Source organism: Paroedura picta, chromosome 10 (assembly GCF_049243985.1).
Source record: "Paroedura picta isolate Pp20150507F chromosome 10, Ppicta_v3.0, whole genome shotgun sequence".
NCBI lineage: Eukaryota > Metazoa > Chordata > Lepidosauria > Squamata > Gekkonidae > Paroedura > Paroedura picta.
Genome location: NC_135378.1, coordinates 79452002 through 79473433, shown reverse-complemented (window position 1 = coordinate 79473433; position 21432 = coordinate 79452002). Strand labels below are relative to the sequence as shown.

Genomic DNA, 21432 nt, shown 5'->3' with positions numbered 1-21432 from the left:
TAACTTCCAGAGGCAAAGAAGAGCACGACGCAAAACGGGAAAGAAATCGCGCCACTTGCAGAAGGGTATAAAGTCAACGGCTTCCTTGATCCATTGCAAGAGCCCGATGGCTGATTAAAACGACCGATTAAGAAACATGAGTCTGAAAGAGGGAATTGGGTTTCTCAGCACTGGACAACCTTAGACGCTTCCGCCTTTAAAAATGTGCCCTTACCAAACTTTTGCCATCGTAAATACAGCCATTACCATTCGTTTAAACCAAATGCCCATTTCCAAACGGCTGCTACAATTCCCACCTGGACATAACTATCAGCAGACCGATTTGGTTCCTCCCTCCATTGTCATTACTTTGCTATTATGCTATAAAAAGGAACTAAAAGCTCAGAACCATGTCATCAAACACGACAGAGGCATGGCTATTACCTCAATGGCGCTGGGGAGAGCTCTAATCCCTTGGAAGGAAATGGCAGCCCAGGAAGGAACACCTCATAATCCACTCCGTGCCCACTTATAGCACACTGAAAGAAATGTCAACTTTCTTTGACCTGCTGTTGTTCAAGCATCCGCTGGCTTCTCTTCTGTTATTTAATTGCAGCAGTTCTCGCCCTTCAAGATGCTGATCTGCCCAATGGCTGAGCAACACGCTTTGAGCATCTGACGGGGGTGACGCTTAAAAGAAAGAAAAAAATCCACTTACTCTTCTGCAGTCAAAGAGAGACTTCTCACTGGCCAAGGAGCTGAATGGCGAGGTCTGGAAAACAGAATGTGAGAAAGCTCGCTCAGGTCTCGTTACCTTTAAATGCTGTTATGAGGACAACGCAAAATTTGGAATGAGGACACATTCACTGGGCCACGCCGCAAAAAAGATCAAGATTCCACTGACAAAGAGTTCTCTTATCACAGGAACTACCTTCTCACGCGGCAGAATTCCACAAGGCCTGCAAAATGGAACTCTTCCCCAGCCGGGATCTGATAATTCTAACCCCTCATTCCCCACCGGAGAGGACCTGGCAACCCTAGGTCGGAAGTGGCCAAAACGTGTCTCTTTCCACATGCCCCCTGACTACAATTACCAAGAGCCCTTGCCAACACTGACAAGGGCTCATGGTAACTGTAATCCATGGACATCTGGAGAGCCACTGTTTGGCCACCCCTGCTGTAGGTGAAGTCAAGGAGCACTCTGTTATTGCCTCTGCTGGGCCTGTCTTCTAGAACAGGGGTAGTCAACCTGTAGTCCTCCAGATGTTCATGGACTACGATTCCCATGAGCCCCTGCCAGCAAACTTTGGCAGGGGCTGATGGGAATTGTAGTCCATGGACATCTGGGGGACCACAGGGTGACTAACCCTGGTCTAGACGACCTCTGGCCTTGCTGATCTTCCTGCACCCTTCGCAGGCAGGGACGCATGCTTTAGGATGCTTAGGGCTAATCCTGCGTTGAGCAGGGGGTTGGACTAGATGGCCTGTATGGCCCCTTCCAACTCTATGATTCTATGATTCTATGATTCTAAGCATTCCTACTGGCAGGGAAGCAAATAGACTGAATGACCATGCCAGATGACAAAGCATGAAGCATGCTCTGGCTCACAAAAGTCGCTAGTCTTCAAGAAACCCCGTATTGTTTTGTTTGCTATAGACCAGGGGTAGTCAAACTGCGGCCCTCCAGATGTCCATGGACTACAATTCCCAGAAGCCCCTGCCAGCATTCGCTGGCAGGGGCTTCTGGGAATTGTAGTCCATGGACATCTGGAGGGCCGCAGTTTGACTACCCCTGCTATAGACTAACACAGCTCTGCTCTGGGATTTCCCAAATACTCAGACGCTATTCAGTTCAGCGAAGCCGAGGACAGCAGAGACAAAAGCTAGAGAACCGAGGGGTGGGGAGTGGGGATGCACGGGGAGGCCTAATGCAAGGACCGATTCTCAGGGATTGAGCTGCAGGCCAGCAGGTTTTAATGGCTCAGACTCTGGTCGCCGTCTATATGGAAAGCGAACATTTCCAGGTTGCTCTAAGAAGTCAAGGAGAAATAAAAGACTGCCAAGGTCACTCCTTTCTATGTCTTCATTCCGGGCACGCATTGCATTTGCACATTAAACCCGTGCCGACGGTTCCATGCGCATTCAAGGGAAAGCGCAGCCACATGTAAAGTGCGATGGCAAACAACCTGAAAGCATTCTCTGCAAAACAGCCTGCAGGGGGCAAGTCTCCCAACAAGCCCTCCCGTAAAAGCAGCCTTAAGTGGTTTGGCTTTGGTGCTGAAAATATCGAAGCTCGGGTTCTAAGAACTTCGGGCAAACCTTGGAGTAGCAGAATCCCTCGCTTACCCGTGCCTGGTATCAAAACGCAGCACATCTATGCTTATGCCTGTGTCTCTTCCTGACATTTCGCAAGGGCACAATTGCTCCATAATGGAGCCTATGAAGCTTTAAATCAACTGATGGAAGGGGAGGGCATTTACCAGGAGCAACAGGGAGGCCCTTCCAATTTACAGCATGGACATCGGGAGAGCTACAGTTTGGCCACCCCTGCCATAGGGCTTTCAAGGCAAGAGATGAGGTGGTTTGCCTTTGCCTGCCTCTTCAATCCTGGATTTCCATGGTAGTCTCCCTTCCACATGCTAACCGGGGCGGACCCTGCTTAGCTTCTGAGATCTGACAAGAGTGGGCTAGCCTGGGCCAGCCTGACCTGGTGGAATGAGCTCCCGGGTGAGCTGCGGGCCCTGCGGGAGCTTTCTGCGTTTTCCAGGACCCGCAAAACAGAGCTCTTCCGCCAGGTCTATGATTGAGGCCAGGGCAGTGAGGAAGATCATGCCCCACCCCCTCCCAGGGCTGGTGTTAGCACCTGGGTTGTTGCCAGCTAGGCCCCCTCTCCCTCCCCATAGTGGGTGTCTTTTGGGTGTGGGGATAGAGTTATTTATTGCCTTGTTTGCTGTGTTTTCTCTGTATTGTATTGGTATGTCCTTTTAATGGGGGTTTTAATGGGTTTTTGAATGACTCTGTGGCCCACCACAAGCCATCGTATGGGAGTGGCGGGATATGAATGAATGAATGAATGAATGAATGAATGAATGAATGAATGAATGAATGAATGAATGAATGAATGAATATCAATGCCACGGTTGGTATTAGGCAGGTCATCATGTTCTCACGCGGAGGCCTTGCCATCTGCAGTTACCAGAATCATTACATTTGCCTCCTTTACTTGGCTACAGAAACACAGGATATGTGCTATATGGAAGCTGTTCCTCAATTGCAGTCCATAAAGAAGCAGGTAACATTGAGCTTCCCTGAGAAGTGGTAATGCGGGAAATATTAATCGTGCAGAGAGAGCTAACAAAATGTGCCAGCAGGATTCATATCGCTGACTAACGGTGCTCGTATGCCGTCCATTTACTTAATGAACGTTTGGCGGACTCTTGGATAATTACAGAGAGAGAAAGCGGATGGCCTGAAATGCAGACCATCAATAAGATCACATCCACTTACTCCTTCATTTAATGCTAAATGCATCTAATCGTTCCACTTAATTGTGAGACAATATTTACTCAGTGGAGAGCAACCTGCAAGCTTGGGAGGGAACTGGCTTTTCGATATCCAGCCTCTGAAAAATCCTATGAGTTTTTTAAAAATAATCTAGGTCAGCAATATTTTGGTGCCTTTTGTTGGAAATCTGTGGGCTCAGAGACCAGCAGATTGGTAGTTTCTTTCAGCTCCTTATTGACCCGAGCAAAACACACTGAAATGAGTTCCCCAACCTTACCCAATATATATAGATCCTGAACAAAAGGATCTCTCGTCCAGGAACAAGATCCAAAAGGATCTCTCATTGGTCTTAAACGGAGATAGAATCATAGAATCATAGAGTTGGAAGGGGCCATACAGGCCATCTAGCTCAACCCCCTGCTCTACGCAGGATCAGCCCTAAGCATCCTAAAGCATCCAAGAAAAGTGTGTATCCAACGTTTGCTTGAAGACTGCAAGTGAGGGGGAGCTCACTACCTCCTTAGGCAGCCTATTCCACTGCTGAACTACTCTGACTATGAAAACATTTTTCCTGATATCTAGCCTATGTCTCATTGGAAGTTAACTTAGGTTGTGAGTGACCTGCATAGGACAGAGTGTTGGACTAGATGACCCAGGAGGTCTCTTCCAACTCTATGAGTCTATGATTCTATGAACATCCTCTTTCCATCCTTCCTACTGTGCCAAATTCTCTTTCATTGCGGTGAGGCAGATATAAAACTCCCTGGTGGATCAGTTCCCCTGGAGAAAAATTGATGCATTGGAGGGTGAACTCTACACTGATGTCCTCATCCTCCCCAGGCTCCATCTTCAAATCTCCAGGAGTTCCCCGTCCTGGAGTTGGCACCGTAACCCCCCTCCACTGGTGGCCTGGGGGGACCTAGCGATGAGTAGTCCTACAATGACCCATTCCAGGCTGTGCTCTCAAATGCTTCTGAGTCGGGTGGGTGGCATTGTAGAGGTCCAGCTGATGAGAACAGGAGGGCTGGATTCCCTGCCCCCAAGTCCTCTTCGGACGAACAGAAATTCAGATAACAGGCAGCAAACTTGACTAACCCACTACAGATGACAGCCCTTCTGTAAATGTTCATGGTGAATTCCATAACATAGATGCCCCATCAAAGGTGGAATTATTCAACTGCCTAATGTGAGATACGTGGCAGGGTATTTTCGGATGGGCTGTATAATGGCTTTACCATTGATTCGTCCAGAGATCTTTTTGCTCCCTGGATGGATTTATGCTCAAAGACTTAATGCATACTTGAAAAAGGCAAAGAGAACAGCACCCTCTCAGAGTGCAAATCAAATTTCACCCTCCAATCAATAGCAGACCAGGCATTAGTGACTTTACTCACAAACACAGAACACCATGTCATTTTAATCAGTCATGTCTGGATGTGTCTACAATAGCTCTTGGTGGATAATAGCCAATTTATCAGCCCAGCAGGGGGCAGGGGGGTGTTTCCAGATTTATTCTCCTCTATGAACTGCCACATTTTTGCTAAGATATCAAACTGGAAAATGCTATTAAATCAGAAATGAATCTAGGCACTTTCAGGGTCACATCCTGGACAAAATGCCCGAGCGTCTGTTTAGGTCTTGTTCCTGGTGGCTTACCAAGGCAGTCAGAAAACTAAACTAGACAGAAAACCTTTCCGATCCTCAGATCTATATTTATTTTATTTATTTTTAGATTTATACCCCACCTCTCACGTCAATGTCGCCTCGAGGCGGTTACAGAGTAAAACCGTAAAAAAGTATATCCCATAAAATCCCATTAAAACAACAACATTAATCTCAATATCCCACCATTATAAGATGGCGGTAGATGGTAATCTCCCCAACTCAACCCAACCCTGCTGATTCCAACCACTAGACCACACTGCCTCTCACACTGGCACCACAGCTCTTGCTAATGAAATGCTATCTCGTTTTTCAGGGACCTGTGTACAAAAGTCCTGTTTGCAGTCTTATCATGAAAGTGCTTTGGGATATGTGGGCACTGAATTTCAATTCTCTAGGTGAAGCAGAAGTAGCCTGTTTAGGGGTGTTCCCCCACGCCTTCCTTTTGCCACATTCTGTCACCTTTTCAAGTGTTTCTAATAGTCGAGATACTAAGACTATACAGGCAATTACCACACGTGGGTCTGGTTCAAGGATGTGCAGGGCCCATAGCACCCGACCCAGTTCAAGGATTTGCAGGGCCCCAATATCTCAGGGGACCTTCACACTTATGCAGCTTGTGGTCCACCTGCATGCTCAATGGGTGATGTGCATGCTCAGATAGTAACAGAGCATGCATATCACCCTTTTTTCATTCTTGGAGTCTGCAAGATATGAAGACCCCCTAACAATCGCAGTATGAAGCCCCCCTCCTAACCATACAGCACTGCGGGGGCCCTGGAACTGTGGAGCCCATAGCATGTGCTACTGGGATAAACACTACCATCACTGGAAGCAGGAGATCCTACAGTTATTTCTGGATGCACACCGTCCATACATAATCGAAAGAAAAACAACTTTATCCAGTGGCTGACATAGTAAAAGGAGGGTTATTCTTCTGTGACCCTAGCAACAGATTACATATGTATTTGATTTCTGCCTTGTTCCTTGACCCAAAAAGATCCCCAAGGCAGCTTCATTGCATGGTGAAATACATTTCGTTTTCAGATGCTCCCATGCTCCTTTGGTACAGAGCTACTCTTGTGCTGAATTCCACCCAAAGGTCAGTACTCAGGCTAATAGGCTATTTGTTTGCTACTCAAGTTCAGGTCATTCCTATCCCCTACCATCTGGTCTCACTTCCCTGGCAAGTGACAACCTGGTAGTCAGTTGCCAGGCTGTGTGTCCTTCATTCCCATTACTTTAGAATGGCTGGCCAAGGCAGAGAGGAAAGTAAATGTTGAGCGATGGTAATTGATGGTCCAATGCCCAGCTGCATTCTCCCTACTCGCCTCCCTCCAGGGCTGCTGAAGAAAGCCAACAGGGGGAGGAAAGTTCCAGGAACCCTGTTTGCTTTGAGGTAGGGGTGGTAGCCAAGCTCCTGCTAGGCATCAAACCCCAAGAGTCTTCTTCAGTCCAGGAGGAGCAAGGGGAGGGGAGGGATATTGTGCAACATTATGATGTCATTTCCCATTTGTTCTGGAAAGGCGTCATAACGCTCTAGGAATCGCACATCTCAGTGGTGAAAAATTTTATTCAGGTTTCTATGTGTATCTGTATTTTGTATTCTTTTACTATTGTACTCCACCCCGAGGCCAATTTTGCAGTAGGATGGTTTAGAAATCTCAAAATAAATAAAATAAATATAGATGAGCAAATCCCTAGAATGCCATGACATCACTTCCAGGTACAAACCAGAAGTGACATCATGACCAAAGGCTACCAACAACCCCGCCTTGGGGGCTCAGGTAGTCAGGCAATTCGTGCAATTTACCTTTGGGTTGGGTTGTTTGGGTTGAGCCTAGGAGGCTGAAGGGGAACCTAGAAGGAACCTTTGTCTGGGGTCTCTTGGCAGGAGCTTAGTTTCCTCCTCTCCAGTCTTTTCTTTCATCCTAAGAGGTCATCAAGAGGAGATGCACTACAGACAATATTCTTGGATCCCCAGTCACCCTTGGAGCTTGAAGTGCCACTGTTAGGTGTGGCTATAAATCCTACATCCCCTTTATTGCTGGCAGGGAAGGAGAATAATAAGCATGACCTTAGTTTAGAAGAAAAAGAAGGAGAAGAAGAGTTGGTTCTTATATGCCACTTTTCCCTACCCGAAGGAGGCTCAAAGCGGCTTACAGTCGCCTTCCCTGTGGGGTGGGTGAGGCTGAGAGAGCCCTGATATCACTACCCGGTCAGAACAGTTTATCAGCACCGTGGTGAGCTCAAGGTCACCCAGCTGGCTGCATGTGGGGGAGCGCAGACTCGAACCTGGCGTGCCAGATTAGAAGTCCGCACTCCTAACCACTTCACCAAACTGGCTCTCTTTAGTCATTCTCTTGCTCTATTTAATCTGTCGCACAGTCTTCTTATAGAAGTTTTTGCATTGTGCAGGGGGTTGGACTAGATGGCCCTGGAGGTCCCTTCCAATTCTATGATTCTGTGGAGGGGTGTGTGTGGGTGGGTGCATACACTCCATGGAGCTCTTTGAAAGGAGAGTGGGATATGAACATGAAACATGGATTGAAGTAATATCGATAGAGAAGTTTGGATTTGGGCTGGGCCTGCAGGACATGAAGGTAGCTTAGGGGTGGAATCCTTGAATGGGGTCCCGCAGTGGCTCGGAGTATCCCCAGCCATAGATCCACATAACCTTTTAAATGCACAACACTACTTACCACATTTAGCTAGTGAAGTTGTCTGTACTGGCCCCTGCCTGGTGGAATGAGCTCCCGGGTGAGCTGCGGGCCCTGCGGGATTTACCAGATTTTAAAGAAGATTTTAATTGTATTTGGGGGGGGGGGCGTTATGGGGATTTTATTGCTGTGCCCTGCCACTAGCCTTGCGGGACTGGCTGGCTATAAGTCAAACAAACAAACAAACAAACAAATAAATAAATATTGTCATGATATCGACACCCCTGTGAGTTGGTTTCCAGCAGCACGTGGATATAATGTGATGATTATATATTTAAAGTATGTCCCTTCAATCATTACATGTGGGAAGCACCAACATTCCGCATGAAGCTGATCTGATAGGTAGATTCGGATGTTATGCTACAACCATTCAATGTTCTAATGTATTTTAATGACAACACTCCTGCTACGTTGGGAAATGTTAAGAGCAGCAAGGGTGCAATAGAGTGATAATGCCGTACTGTAAGCCATGATAGCTATTATGTGGCATCGTGCTAGCAATACAACGCATATTCTCAAACTAACTGAAGGCCCTAATGAAGGAGCAAAAACGTGTGCATGGGCAGAGAATTGGAAGCCCGACTGATACTCAAGGCTAGCTGTTGTTGCTTGACTTCCAGATGCTAGGAGAAGGAGAAGGAGAAGGAGAAGGAGAAAGAGAAGGAGAAGGAGAAGGAGAAGGAGAAGGAGAAGGGAGAAGGGAGAAGGGAGAAGGGAGAAGGGAGAAGGGAGAAGGAGAAGGAGAAGGAGAAGGAGAAGGAGAAGGAGAAGGAGAAGGAGAAGAGTTGGCTCTTATATGCCACTTTTCTCTACCTGAAGGAGTCTCAAAGTGGCTTCCAGTTGCCTTCCCTTTCCTCTCCCCACAACAAACACCCTGTGAGGGAGGTGAGATTGAGAGAGCCCTGATATTATTGAAGAAGAAGTTGGTTCTCATATGCTGCTTTTCCCTACCCAAAGGAGTCTCAAAGCGGCTTACAATTGCCTTCCCTTTCCTCTCCCCACAACAGACACCCTGTGAAGGAGGTGAGGCTGAGAGAGCCCTGATATCACTACCCGGTCAGGACAGCTTTATCAGTGCCATGGCGAGCCCAAGGCCACCCAGCTGGCTGCATGTGGGGGAGCAGGGAATCAAACCCGGCTCGCCAGGTTAGAAGTCCCCACTCCTAACCACGACACCAACCCATTGCTCTGAGTTCCACCAGATCACCAACGCTTCATTTGCAAATAAACAGACATGCTTCTGATGAAGTGGGCTGTGGTCTACTAATGCCGATGTTTTGTAAATCTGTTACCGAGATGTTGTTGTTGTTCCTGTTTTACAAAAAAAGCTCCAGTAATCCTCATGGAGGCATGTACTCGCTTTCTCTCGCCCTCATTAAAACAGAACCTGTAAAGACTTCTCCAGCTTAGGGATGTGGGGTCAACCATATCCCACCCACTCCTCAGCAAAAATTTGCAAGAGGTGAACACCGAAGAGCAAAGCAGCCTGCTAGTAAACCCAATTAGCTTTTCTTTGTCTGGCATGACTGACAAGGCATTACTGATGTAACAGGACAGATCGTTAAATATAAACCCTTTTTCCGCTGGACATCTTCTGTTGCAGGGTAAACTTTCCAATTCTTGATTCCGCACATTGGTTTGCCACTTCTTGGGTTCAGTCCCGTACAAATTAACTTGACAGCGCTCGCACACATCTTGCAACCACCAAAGTTTCTGAATGTTTAAAACGGTAATGTACCCAAGATAAGTGATTGGTTGGATAAAATTTGGGAACTATGTGAGATGGCCAAACTCACCAACTCAAGAGCATTGGCATTTCTACATGGACCAGATCAATAAATAGCTTAATGAGTTGTTATCGATAGGAGAACATTGGGGACTGTAAACGGTGAAGTTCAGTTAATGCTTTTTCTCTTATAAGCAAAAATGATAAAAATGTTATTTAAAAAATAAAACAAAACCTTAATGTAGTTCTTTCAGCTGACACTGTGCTTGTTGGATGGTTCTTTGTATGTGATGGGGGAATTGTTTGGGGTTTTCTTTCTGCACAAAATCTGAGCCTTCAAAATGCTACAGCTGTTTTGGAGACATTTCACCCTTATCCTGAGCTGTCCATAAATGTGTGTGTGTAGGTAGGGGGGGGCTGATCTAATGCCCCTCAAAAGGCCATTCGGATACAGGGAATTCAGTTTACTTATATCATTACTGTAATTATAGTCCGCCTTTCTCATTGCGATTCAAAGCAGATTAAGCAGTATAAATCAATAACATTCCATTATGTTTATACACATATTTAGTTTTCGTCTGGAGTAGGGTTTCTAGGGGTTCGCTCTCACCATTAGATGAAAAGAAGGTTTCTGCTCCATTCTTACCCAAGAACTAAAAGTAAAGAGACAGAAGAATCCTTGCACATGGACTCTCACATCTGAGACATTTAGACAATGGTGAAAGCAGAGCATCAGCACCCCACAACATGTTTTCAATCATAATGTTTTACTATGTCTAATTTTTATAACCTGGTCTGTGACCGTACAAATCCAGTGTCAAGTGGATTTTCGCCCATTATGTGGAAACACATTTCACATAATGGACACTGGGGTGGCTGGCGAGGCCCATGCTGAGCCCCACTTGCTGCACCGCTACTGTCACCACCTCCGGTGCCCATCTTTTGAGGCTGTCCCCGTACTCCTGACAGCTGAGATGGATGTCAGAGGCGTCAGTGCCACAGCAATCAGGGTTCAGTGCCAGGCCTGGCCTGGCCAACCGCCATCTACTGGCACGCTCCCTGGGGTGGGACAATGGACGTCACATCCGTAGTCATATCCGTTACAGGGGGCACACCAATAGATGTGTTTCCGCATCAATAATGTCTGATCAGAGCATCAGGATTGATGGAAGAAGTTCCAAACGTACCTTCTGCTTGGTGTTTTGCTTCACGCCAGTATGGGACTGCGAAACAAGTGAGAAAGAAAAAAAACACTGTCCATAATTTTGTTAATAAAGAAAGGAAGCTTCTGAAAAAGGCAGTATGTTTCTGGCTTGTCTGCTACACATTGCTGAAGACATTGTGGTAGGATTTGCCCCCCTAAAGCAGCTTCTTGTCTTGCATTCCTGCAGACAGTGTGTACAACCTTCAAACCTCCCTCCTCCAAGATCAAGATCACTCTCTCAGCATCTGGGCTGTTTCTTATTCTCCGTGTGCTCAGCCTCCTTCTCCTGTCTCACTGCGCAATAATTTATAATGTGCAAACACATCCACCTGGGGTTTGTTTAGAGACACTTGACACTCTGCTGAGTTTTAAGAAAGGAACGCATGAAACCGGGATGCATCTTTAAAGTCGCTGTTAAGTGTTTACAGCTGAAGAAACCCAACATCGGGCCAATAAATAAATAAGGAGTTTGCGACGCATGTGATTTCTGTGTTTATTAAAGAAATGAGCTGGCTGGCTGCGGGAAGAGAAGGGACTGTGCAAACAGAGAATGGCAGAGTTTTAGCTCACAGCATTTATGGACCTTGGGGCAGTTTTAAAATAAAAGGCATAAAACAAGGAGGCCCAAAGCGGCTTACAATTGCCTTCCCTTTCCTCTCCCCACAACAGGCACCCTGTGAGGGAGGTGAGGCTGAGAGAGCCCTGATATTACTGAAGAAGAAAAACAATTGGTTCTTATATGCCGCTTTTCTCTACTTGAAGGAGTCTCAAAGCGGCTTACAATCACCCTTCCCTTTCCTCTCCCCACAACAGACACCCTGTGGGGTGGGTGAGGCTGAGAGAGCCCTGATATCACTGCTTGGTCAGAACAGCTTTATCAGTGCTGTGGCGAGCCCAAGGTCACCCAGCTGGCTGCATATGGAGAAAGAGCAGGGAATCAAACCCAGCTCGCCAGGTTAGAAGTCGGCACTCCAAACCACTACACCAAGATGGCTCTTCCCTCAGTATTCTCTCTGCCAGTGCTGAGAGAGGTTCATTCTCCAAAGCTCCATCCTTAGCAGATTGTGAGATCTGCCACTGCTTGGGGAGGGGTGGGGAAAGAGAGAAAATAGCAATATATGCGAGGGACAAGACAAGTGTGTCTTCTGAATTGCGTGGGACCCCAGAAATGCAATCCAACGTGAAGCGCTGCCACCACCCTTCATTAACCTCACCCTGGCTCACTCCTGCCCTCCCTCTGATCTACCCTCAGCCCCCCTTTTCATGAACCGGAAAACATCTGGCAGCGTTAACAAGATAAGGATCAGTAAACAGTAATGCATTTTTGTGGCATGACTGGGGAGAAAAGACTGGAGCTGAACTAATGAGTCGTCATTTTAATTATTTAAAACACATTCAAACTTTCCGTAACGGGAGGGCGGGCGAGGCAGAAGCCCTGTATTCTCAGAGAATCCCTGGCACAAAGGCTCAAGACAGGCAGTGATGCGCAATGTGCGATAAGCTTTGCTGAGCTGGCACTCACCATGGGAAATTTCACAAAGGGCAGGCGGGAGGGAAGAGAGAGGACACGGCGGGACATAAAGGTCATCCTGGCATGTCAAGTGAAGAGGTGGACTTTTCCCTGCGTGTCATGGGATTGATTCTTAAGAAGCAGCCGGTGTGGAAGGAGCCCTCTCCGATTTTTGTGCAAGGGTCTGTGGCCAATGAGCTACAACACACCTCCCCCCCCCTTCTATACTCAGGGCGAGCTGGGAAAGCAGCCAAGGGAGTAAATCAAAATGGGCCTACTCAGAAGTAAGCCTTGTGTTGCTTGCTGCTTGGGGACCCTATTTAGGTCATAGGTAAAGGTATCCCCTGTGCAAGCACCGGGTCATGTCTGACCCTTGGGGTGACGCCCTCCAGCGTTTTCATGGCAGACTCAATACGGGGTGGTTTGCCAGTGCCTTCCCCAGTCATTACCGTTTACCCCCCAGCAAGTTGAGTACTCATCTTACCGACCTTGGAAGGACGGAAGGCTGAGTCAACCTTGAGCTGGCTGCTGGGATCGACCTCCCAGCCTCACGGGCAGAGCTTCAGACTGCATGTCTGCTGCCTTACCACTCTGCGCTACAAGATGCTCTTTAGGTCATAAGGGAGCATATAAATGTTTAAAATAAATTAAAATGGGTCTCGCTTCCAGGAAGGGTCCTTAGGGTTGCAGCCTTAGGATTGCAGTAGATCTGAAACACTTCTTACCTTTGGCAGCTAAGACTGGACAAGGGACTTTGGGAAACTGAGCAGATGCTGTTTGCTTTGGGGGAAAACAGTTTAAAGACTTTTGTCTGGGTGAATGCAGCTACTCCATTCCCCATGTCTGCATATAAACAGATATCACTAAGGCAGCATAAATCTCACATGCTTTATATGACAGAGGAGCCAAAACCCAGTGTCATGACTTGAATTCCTCTGTGAATAGCAAAGAGGGAAGGTGGCGTTGTTTATTTATTTATTTGTTTGTTTGTTTGTTTATTTATTTATTTATTTATTTAGATTTCTATACCGCCCATTTATTTGCAGCTCTGGGCGGTTTACATTGAACATTATATAATACAAATTACATGGAACGATGTATAGTACCAACAGTATGTAACATAAACTTTCATAAACAGGATGTAACATAAACCACATTATAAATAACAATGAACAGTAACATTGCGGGTTGATTCTTTCATGGGTTGGTTCTTTCAGTCTGGGGATTCAGCAGCTGTTCTACAGTCAGCCTCAAACGAATACCTGGTGAAGGAACTCCCTTTTGCAGGCCCTGCACTTTGGTCGGTTAGGACTCTGATCTCCTCAGGGAGCTCGTTCCACCAGGTGGGGGCCAGGACCGAGAAGGCTCTGGCCCTTGTTGAGGACCAACGTGCCTCTTTAGGGCCAGGGATCTGCAGCCCTAAAGTTGGAGCTGGCGGAGCATTGGGCTCTTTTGGGGGTATAGGCAGGGAGGCAGTCTCTCAGATACACTGGGCCCAAACCGCGTACGGCCTTGTCCTGATCTCATCACATCTCTGAAGCTAAACACTGTCAGTACATTGACAGGAGGCCACCAAGGGAGACCTTGCAAAGGAAGGCCACTGCTTCTCACTTGCCTTGAAAACACCTTGCCGGGGCTGCCAATAACCCTTGATTAGTCCCAAATTCCCCCGTTACAATAATCTCTACAGCAGATTGAATGACCATGGGTGGCCCAAGGCAAAATTTGAACCCAGGATCTGTTATCTCGCAGTTCAGTTGCTGTCCCCGGTACGTCACCTCAGGGACAAAACCATAAACAATGCCCCCCCCCCTCCCATGAAGCGTTACCTAGTGGTGACATTTCCTAAAGGTCCTGAGGTTTCTGAGAGACAGCAGGATAGGTTTTATCGATGAGAAGCAACGATTGTTGTTTCCCCTGGAGTACACAGGGCATTCATCACCTTCTGAAGCCCTGCAGGCCCTTCAAAAATTAACATCCCAGAGTGCACTGTCCTAATGGGTATTGATAGCCCTTTAATTGGTTTCCCAATAAAGTCCATATGCTCTTGTCACCCCAAGGTCAGCGGGGAAAATATCAAGAGGGAAGAAAACCGGAAGGAGGTAAGAATCCAAGCCCTACTGGGGATCCAGCAGGGAAATGGAAGCTAATCTGCTTGAGCCAGCATAAATAACTCAATTGTATGCAGCTCCAAGATTGAGTTTTGACATTTAACAGAGTTTAATGTGCCACTACTCAATACAGGGTAGTCAACCTGTGGTCCTCCAGATGTCCATGGACTATAATTCCCATGAGCCCCTGCCAGCAAATGCTGGCAGGGGCTGATGGGAACTGTAGTCCATGGACATCTGGAGGACCACAGGTTGACTACCCCTGCACTTGATGATTATCATGTTTTCTACGCCTGCAAACTTTTGCAGTTTTAATGCTTTCTGGAATGTGGCTGTGGATGAAATTTTTTTTGGGGGGGGGGATTCACTAGCCAGGGCCCATAGCAAGGAGTCCTCCCAAATTTTCTTCCCTGTTTTCTCCTATCCCTGACCTGTCTTTGTAGGATGAATGCCCCAACTCTTTTTACAAAAGAATATTAGCTCCTCATTCTAGATGTGGGCCAAAGTGGCATCCGCTAATAGTGCAATCTTGTGCAGAGTTTCGTACTTCTAAGTCGATTGAAATCAATGGGTTTAGAAGAATGGCAGATCTGTTTAGGACTACCCATAAGTAGTTTAACGGTTTCTAATCTTCTGGGTTTTTATTTTTTAACGCGGCTCTTATTTATCTCGTTTTAATTTGCTGCCTTTTAATTTTTCAATCTGAGCCTGTTTATTTTATTGTGCCTCTAATCACTGACTTGTTAGAAACTTTGTTCAGAAGCTCCCATGAGATTTTTTTGTTTTGTTTTTTTTTGCCAATGAAGCAAGACAGCAGTTTTTAAAATTAAAGAAACCACTACTAAGGGGGAACTTGATTTGGAGACTGAGGAAGAGGGATGAGCATATCTGTCCAGCCGCTGCTTATAGACTCCTAGAGTGGGAAAGGGCCAGGCAGGCCATCTAGTTATAGTGACCATGCGTCAGGAAAACAGGGGATGGTCCGGACTTTTTGCCAAAAGTCCCACGTCCCGGGCCATTGGCGGAATGTCCCACGGCATCCACCCTAGCACGCAACCCTAGTTGCCAGGGCAGTGACAAAAGGCCCTGTCTGATAGTATACGAACACAAGCCCAGTTTGACTGAAAGCAGCCCTGCCTGTGAGTCAGGGGTAGAATTTTCTTCAGGCTTTGGCCATTTCCACAGTGGCAGCCGTGCCAGGCTGCCGGCACTGCGTAGCTGCATAGCTGGATGCTCTGCAGCTTTCTGTGTCCCTATGGAGGACATATTTCAGTGCTGGATCTGCTGCGGTGCCAAAATGTGTCCTAGGGGAGGACACCCAGTCCCCCACTGAAATGTGTCCCCCTCAGGGGATGCAACTGCAGTGGAGAGTTTCCGCTGTGCGGGGGCCTTGTTTTTTAAAAATTTTGCAGGAACACGATCCCACCATCCTGCAAAATAAAAAAGCCCCATTCCACCCTGCTGCACCACAAGGCAGACTGTGGCATTTTATACCTCTGTCCAAATGGGCCTGGTGGGCAAAGGGAATGCAGATTCTCCCGCATTCCCTTAGCCCAGAACAAAAGAGGGCCCGATCTGTGGCAGACCCTGGAATGGCAGTGATATCATGTGGACACTGGGATTAGCCCCGTATCCATTCTGATGCCATCCCAGCCTTTTCCTTTGAGAAAATCCAGAAGCAGCTCAATCGTGCAGAATATGGTTGGGAAGCATACCTGTGTACATGCCCACCTGACACTCCTCCCTTACCTACCACCTCATTGGCCATTTGGGAAGGGGTGGGTGGGTCTACATGGTCATATCACCCAATAAACGTTCAACAAATTTTCAAAAAAAAAATTAATTAACTCCCACCCACTCGGGAAACCCTTCCAAGGCCGTCAAGAAATCCCAGTTTTACAGAAACCCTGGTTGAGAAAGCCTGACTTATGGCAATGCGATCGGGCACCTATTAGAGAAGAAAGAAAGGCCGCATGGATTCCTTCCAGCATTTTGAGCCTTGAGAGGTGGAGGGCCTGCAAATGCCATAGATAGATTGTTATTCCACCCCACCATAGGGAATGAAAATTGTTCTGGCTGTCGCTTCAGCGAACATTTAAAAAAAAAATTTAAGTCATAGACTTCAACTCTCCCTCTGGATATGTGGATGACACGCGGCTGAATTTTCTGTCTCTCTGTCTCTCTCTTTTGCTTAGACATTTGGAATCCAGGCGAGGGATTAGAGCTACTGGAAAGTTCACTTTAAGGTCAGGAGACGCAGGCTGTCAAGAAGGAGAAACAACACGAATTTTAAAAGCCTCTAATGTATGTAGATAGTCTCTGATAGCATGCCTTTCGCTTCCCCGGCTTCATACAGGCGCAAAGCTGCAAAGCTGGTCGACAGGGAGGAAAGGAGATAAGCCATGCCCTTCCAGAAGAGTAGAACTTTCCTTGATGTATTATGCCCAAGGCTGCTAACAGTGAGGAGGGGGAAGAACACAGGGCTAGATCCAGTGGGGAGGGGAGGAGCACAGGGTTAGATCTAGAGGGGAGGGGAAGAAACACAAGGGTGCGGGAGGAGCACAGGGCTGAATCCAGTGGGGAGGGGAGGAGCACAGGGGTGGGGAAGGAGCACAGGGGTGGGGAAGGAGCACAGGGTTAGATCTAGTGGGGAGGGGGAGGAACACAGGGGTGGGGGAGGAGCACAGGGCTAGATCCAGTGGGGAGGGGAAGGAGCACAGGGGTGGGGGAGGAGCACAGGGCTAGATCCAGTGGGGAGGGGAGGAGCACAGGGGTGGGGGAGGAGCACAGGGCTAGATCCAGTGGGGAGGGGAGGAACACAGGAGTGGGAAAGGAGTACAGGGTTAGATCTAGTGGGGAGGGGGAGGAGCACAGGGCTAGATCCAGTGGGGAGGGGGAGCACAGGGGTGGGGGAGGAGCACAGGGCTAGATCCAGTGGGGAGAAGGAAGAACACAGGGCTAGATCCAGTGGAGAGGGGGAGGAACACAGGGGTGGGGGAGGAGGTCCTAAAGCCACATCGAACCATTTGTAGAGGCAATCCTCTCCGTACACATCCATTCTGATACCCTGGCAACTGCTCTCAGGCATTCGAGGAGAGCAAAGAGCAAGGGGTGTTACCTTAACCTTCCCTACTTCTGTGGCTGCCGAGGATAAAGAGATGGCTTTGCGTCTGTTTTAACAGAGCTTGCTTGAAGAGCATTTGTGACCGGCTGATGTTCCTGGAGCCTGGAATGTAGGTCAAGCCTGCCTTCGGAGTGGCAGCTGAGACAAGCCCTCTCGAGCGAGCGAGAAACAGTCTGAGTGAATTTGGGTGACGGAAAGGGCTTTGGAGTCACGGCAGATTTGCAGCGACCCCTGGTGGGTTTTCCAAAGCAAGAGACATTCAGAGCTGTCTGGCCATTGCCTGCCTCTGCATCACAACCCTGGTACTTCTTGGCCATCTCCCAAGCAAATATTAGCCAGGGTTGACCCTGCTTAGCTTCCGAGATCGGACGAGATCGAGCTAGCCTGGTTCAGGTCTGTATGCCCTTGAGGAAAGGAGAAACAATGTTCAGCGCTCGTTCGGACCCTACCCAAGCTGACATTCATGGGGTGGAGACACGGAAGGAATCCGTGGTTTGCATTGTTATAAAAATGAAACCAGTTGAAACCAGCTCTTCTTCTATCCCCACCTAAACATAAAGGGTTTTTAATAACAATAACAGAAGAAGAGCTGGGGGGTTTATACCCCGCTTTTCACTACCCGAAAGGAGTCCCCAAGCGGCTTACAAACACCTGTCCCTTCACCTCCCCACAACCGACACCCTGAGAGGGAGGTGGGGCTGTGAGAGCTGCTCTGTGAGAACAGCTGTAGGAGAACTGTGACTGGCCCCCGGTCACCCAGCTGGCTGCATGTGGAGGAGCAGGGAACCTCACAGGGCCTTGCGCTCTGCGGGTGAAAATCTGTTGGTCGTTCCCGGCCCTAGGGAAGCACACCTGGCCTCGACCAGGGCCAGGGCCTTTTCGGTCCTGGCCCCGACCTGGTGGAATGAGCTCCCGGGAGAGCTCCCGGGATCTTTCAACGTTCTGCAGGGCCTGCAAGACGGAGCTCTTCCGCCAGGTTTATGGTTGAGGAGGGGGCTGATAATAGATCTATGCCTCCCCCGGGGACTCGGGTTCCGGACCCGAAGCAAAACATCATCAGGACCTCCTCTCCACCCGCTAGTAGTGGGAGGGAGGGGGGAAGTTGAGCTGCCGTTCTTGCCATGCCGGTAATATTGGCAATGTTATTATTGTTTTTATGGGATTTTAATGGGGATTTGTGATATTGTTACCCGCCACGAGCCACAAGGGAGTGGCGGGATATAAATATTATAATCATCATCATCATCATCATCATCATCATCATCATCATCATCATCATCATCATCATCATCAAACCCGGCTCTCCAGTTTAGCGGCCGCCGTTCGTAATCACGACACCTCGCTGGCTCTCAAGCAAAGTGATTTTTTTCTAAAACCCCACCGATGTTAATGTTAAGCACACGCTCAAATCTTCCTGGCTGAATTTAACAGGACTTCAAAGTGCTCTGCTCTGACGGGATCAAGCCTATGGTTACAGGGAGGCTGCTCAGCACATCCCCCCCCCCACTCCTGGTTAACTACAGTGTTAAGATTATTAACTCAGCTTTTCTCTCCTTAAATGCAATACCTTGCTAAGCCTCTAAATGCCAGGCACCCGGGGAGAGATGTCACCGAGCTTGCCGTGGAATTTACAGCTGCAACAAGGGCTTAGGCGGGCAAGCTGTTCTGCCCACAGCCCGACGTTTCATTTCAATAAAAATCTTCCGATGCCCAAATCCAGGGTTCGAAAAACTCAGCAGATATCCCTGAATCGCTTATCCGTTAGGAATCATTCTGGCCACGCGACAGTCGAAAGGAAAAGTCACCCTGATAAATCCCCCCCCCCGTCGCATCGTTTGCGAGACCCTGATCTTTTGAATGATTCATAAATATTGATATGTTTGCATCGTGCGAGATATTCCTTTTGTCAACTCAGGATGGCTGATAGTCGAGGATGAAATGAGGGAGCTGTACTCAGAAGAGGGGGGGGGGGAAGGCACTTGCTTTGCATGTAGATCTCACGATCCGTCCCTGGTATCTTGACGGGGAAGGGGGGAATTATTCTGGGACAGAATAGGCTGCCTAAGGAGGTGGTGAGCTCCCCCTCACTGGCAGTCTTCAAGCAAAGGTTGGATACACACTTTTCTTGGATGCTTTAGGATGCTTGGGGCTGATCCTGCGTTGAGCAGGGGGTTGGACTAGATGGCCTGCATGGCCCCTTCCAACTCTATGATTCTATGATTCTATGATCCTGCGTTGAGCAGGGGGTTGGACTAGATGGCCTGTGTGGACCCTTCCAACTCTAGGATTCTGTGAGAAGTCTGGCTGAACACCTAGGGCAGATATTCTCGACCAGGGGTTCCGTGGCCTTTCCCAGAAGTTCGGCTGGCCTCTGACGTCACCAGGGCTGATTCTGCATGGGCAGGAAAGGCTGAGAGGGGAGGCCTATCGAAGCAGGGCAAATCCCTGCCTCCACATGAAGCAGCCTCTGGGCAGGTCCCCTCCCAGTCCTGCTGCGGATCAGGCCCTGAGTTGGCCCAGGCTAAGGGAATGCAAAAGAATCCACATTCCTTAACCGCTGCGGGAGCTAACAGGGTGTGTCCCGCAGCAGGCCCATGTGGACAGGGAAGAACCAGGCCTTCCAGGCCCGGCTCCTCTCTGCCCTACGGTGGCCCAGAGAAGGTAAAGAATGCCCCGGTCGGCTTTGAGGTGCTTTGCTGCACCGCGGGGCGGACCAGGGCACTCATATTTTGCAGTATAAGGTGGGATTTGTGTGGAATGCAATCCAACCATCCTGCAAAATAAACCTCTCCTGTAGCCCCCCCCCTTTGCACGGCGGAACTATTCCACCACTGCTGTGTCCCCCCGCAAGGACACATTTTGGCGGAGGAGCAGATCCAGCCCTGAAATGTGTCCCCCGTGGAGACACAGTAAACTGCAGAGCGTTCTGTTCCGCAGCTGCCGCTAAGTGGAGTGAGCCCAAATGTCAATGGAGCCCACTTCCCCAGTTGCTCTACAGCCCCTACACAGAGTAGACCTAAAGCATCCATTTTCGTGTTAACTTATTGGCCCTTCCAAACACCAGTGGCAGTGTATGGGCAACGTCACTTCCGGTGACACGTCACTTCTGGTGGGCGTGGCAGGCAGGCGTGGTCAGCTGACATCACTTCCGGGGTTCCTCAAAGCCTGAAAAAATACTTCAGGTTCCTCCACGGTCAAAAAGGTAGGAAAAGACTGATCTAGTTCCATCTCGAGGGTACATCTCACATTTTTTCACCCACCCTCGCTCTAAGGAGAACAGAGCTATGAATATGTTCTCATCTCCTCAGCCACCTCCTCACAATAACCCTGCGAGGTGGGCCAAGAGAGCACAGCTAGACCAAGGTCAGCTTCATAGCTGTGGGTCAGTTTGAATTGGGTCTTCCCGAGTGGAGTCAGGTATTCACTTCAACACGGCAGTTCCTGTGGCATTCATTTTCTAGATGGGACAGGATTGTGTCAGGGCTCTTACAAAAGCCCCGTCTGGTCTCAAAGAGACAATGTGCATAACTGTGCATCCCAATGGCCTATAATCCACTGAAATGCCTTCATGGGATTAAGCTAACCTTTGGCTTTCTCCCAGGAGGAATGCATTAAGGCTGTGCTCCGCTGACAGAATATGACAGCTTTTTAAAGCTACTACTTCCCATGCAAAGGGAAACCGGAGCTGATGAGTGAGTCTTGACAGCCTTAATCCTCTCTTCTCTTCCCAAGTGGCCCTGATCCAAACTGCAACTTTATGCACGTGCAACTTTATTCACCTTCTACTGACTGATGGAGGCCTCTCATCCTTGTCGTGTTTGTTTTGGCCTTAAGTACGTTGGGGTTATTGAGGTTGCCTTTGTTAAGCACCACTGCAAGTTTGATTCCACTG

At 48.4% G+C, this 21432-nt stretch overlaps 1 protein-coding gene across 2 annotated transcripts in view; it reads right to left on the bottom strand.

Moving 5' to 3' along the window:
• The window catches only part of RASGEF1B (RasGEF domain family member 1B), a 178755-nt gene that overhangs the window by 141837 nt on the left and 15486 nt on the right, over nt 1–21432 (bottom strand). The window contains exons 2-3 of one of the 2 annotated variants that reach the window (XM_077301071.1): nt 10779–10814; nt 698–751 (exon numbers count right to left, since the gene is read on the bottom strand). In XM_077301071.1, coding sequence (XP_077157186.1) covers nt 698–751; nt 10779–10814 — 90 coding nt within the window. The remainder of the gene's footprint in view (nt 1–697; nt 752–10778; nt 10815–21432) is intronic. The other variant, XM_077301072.1, reaches the window with a different exon arrangement.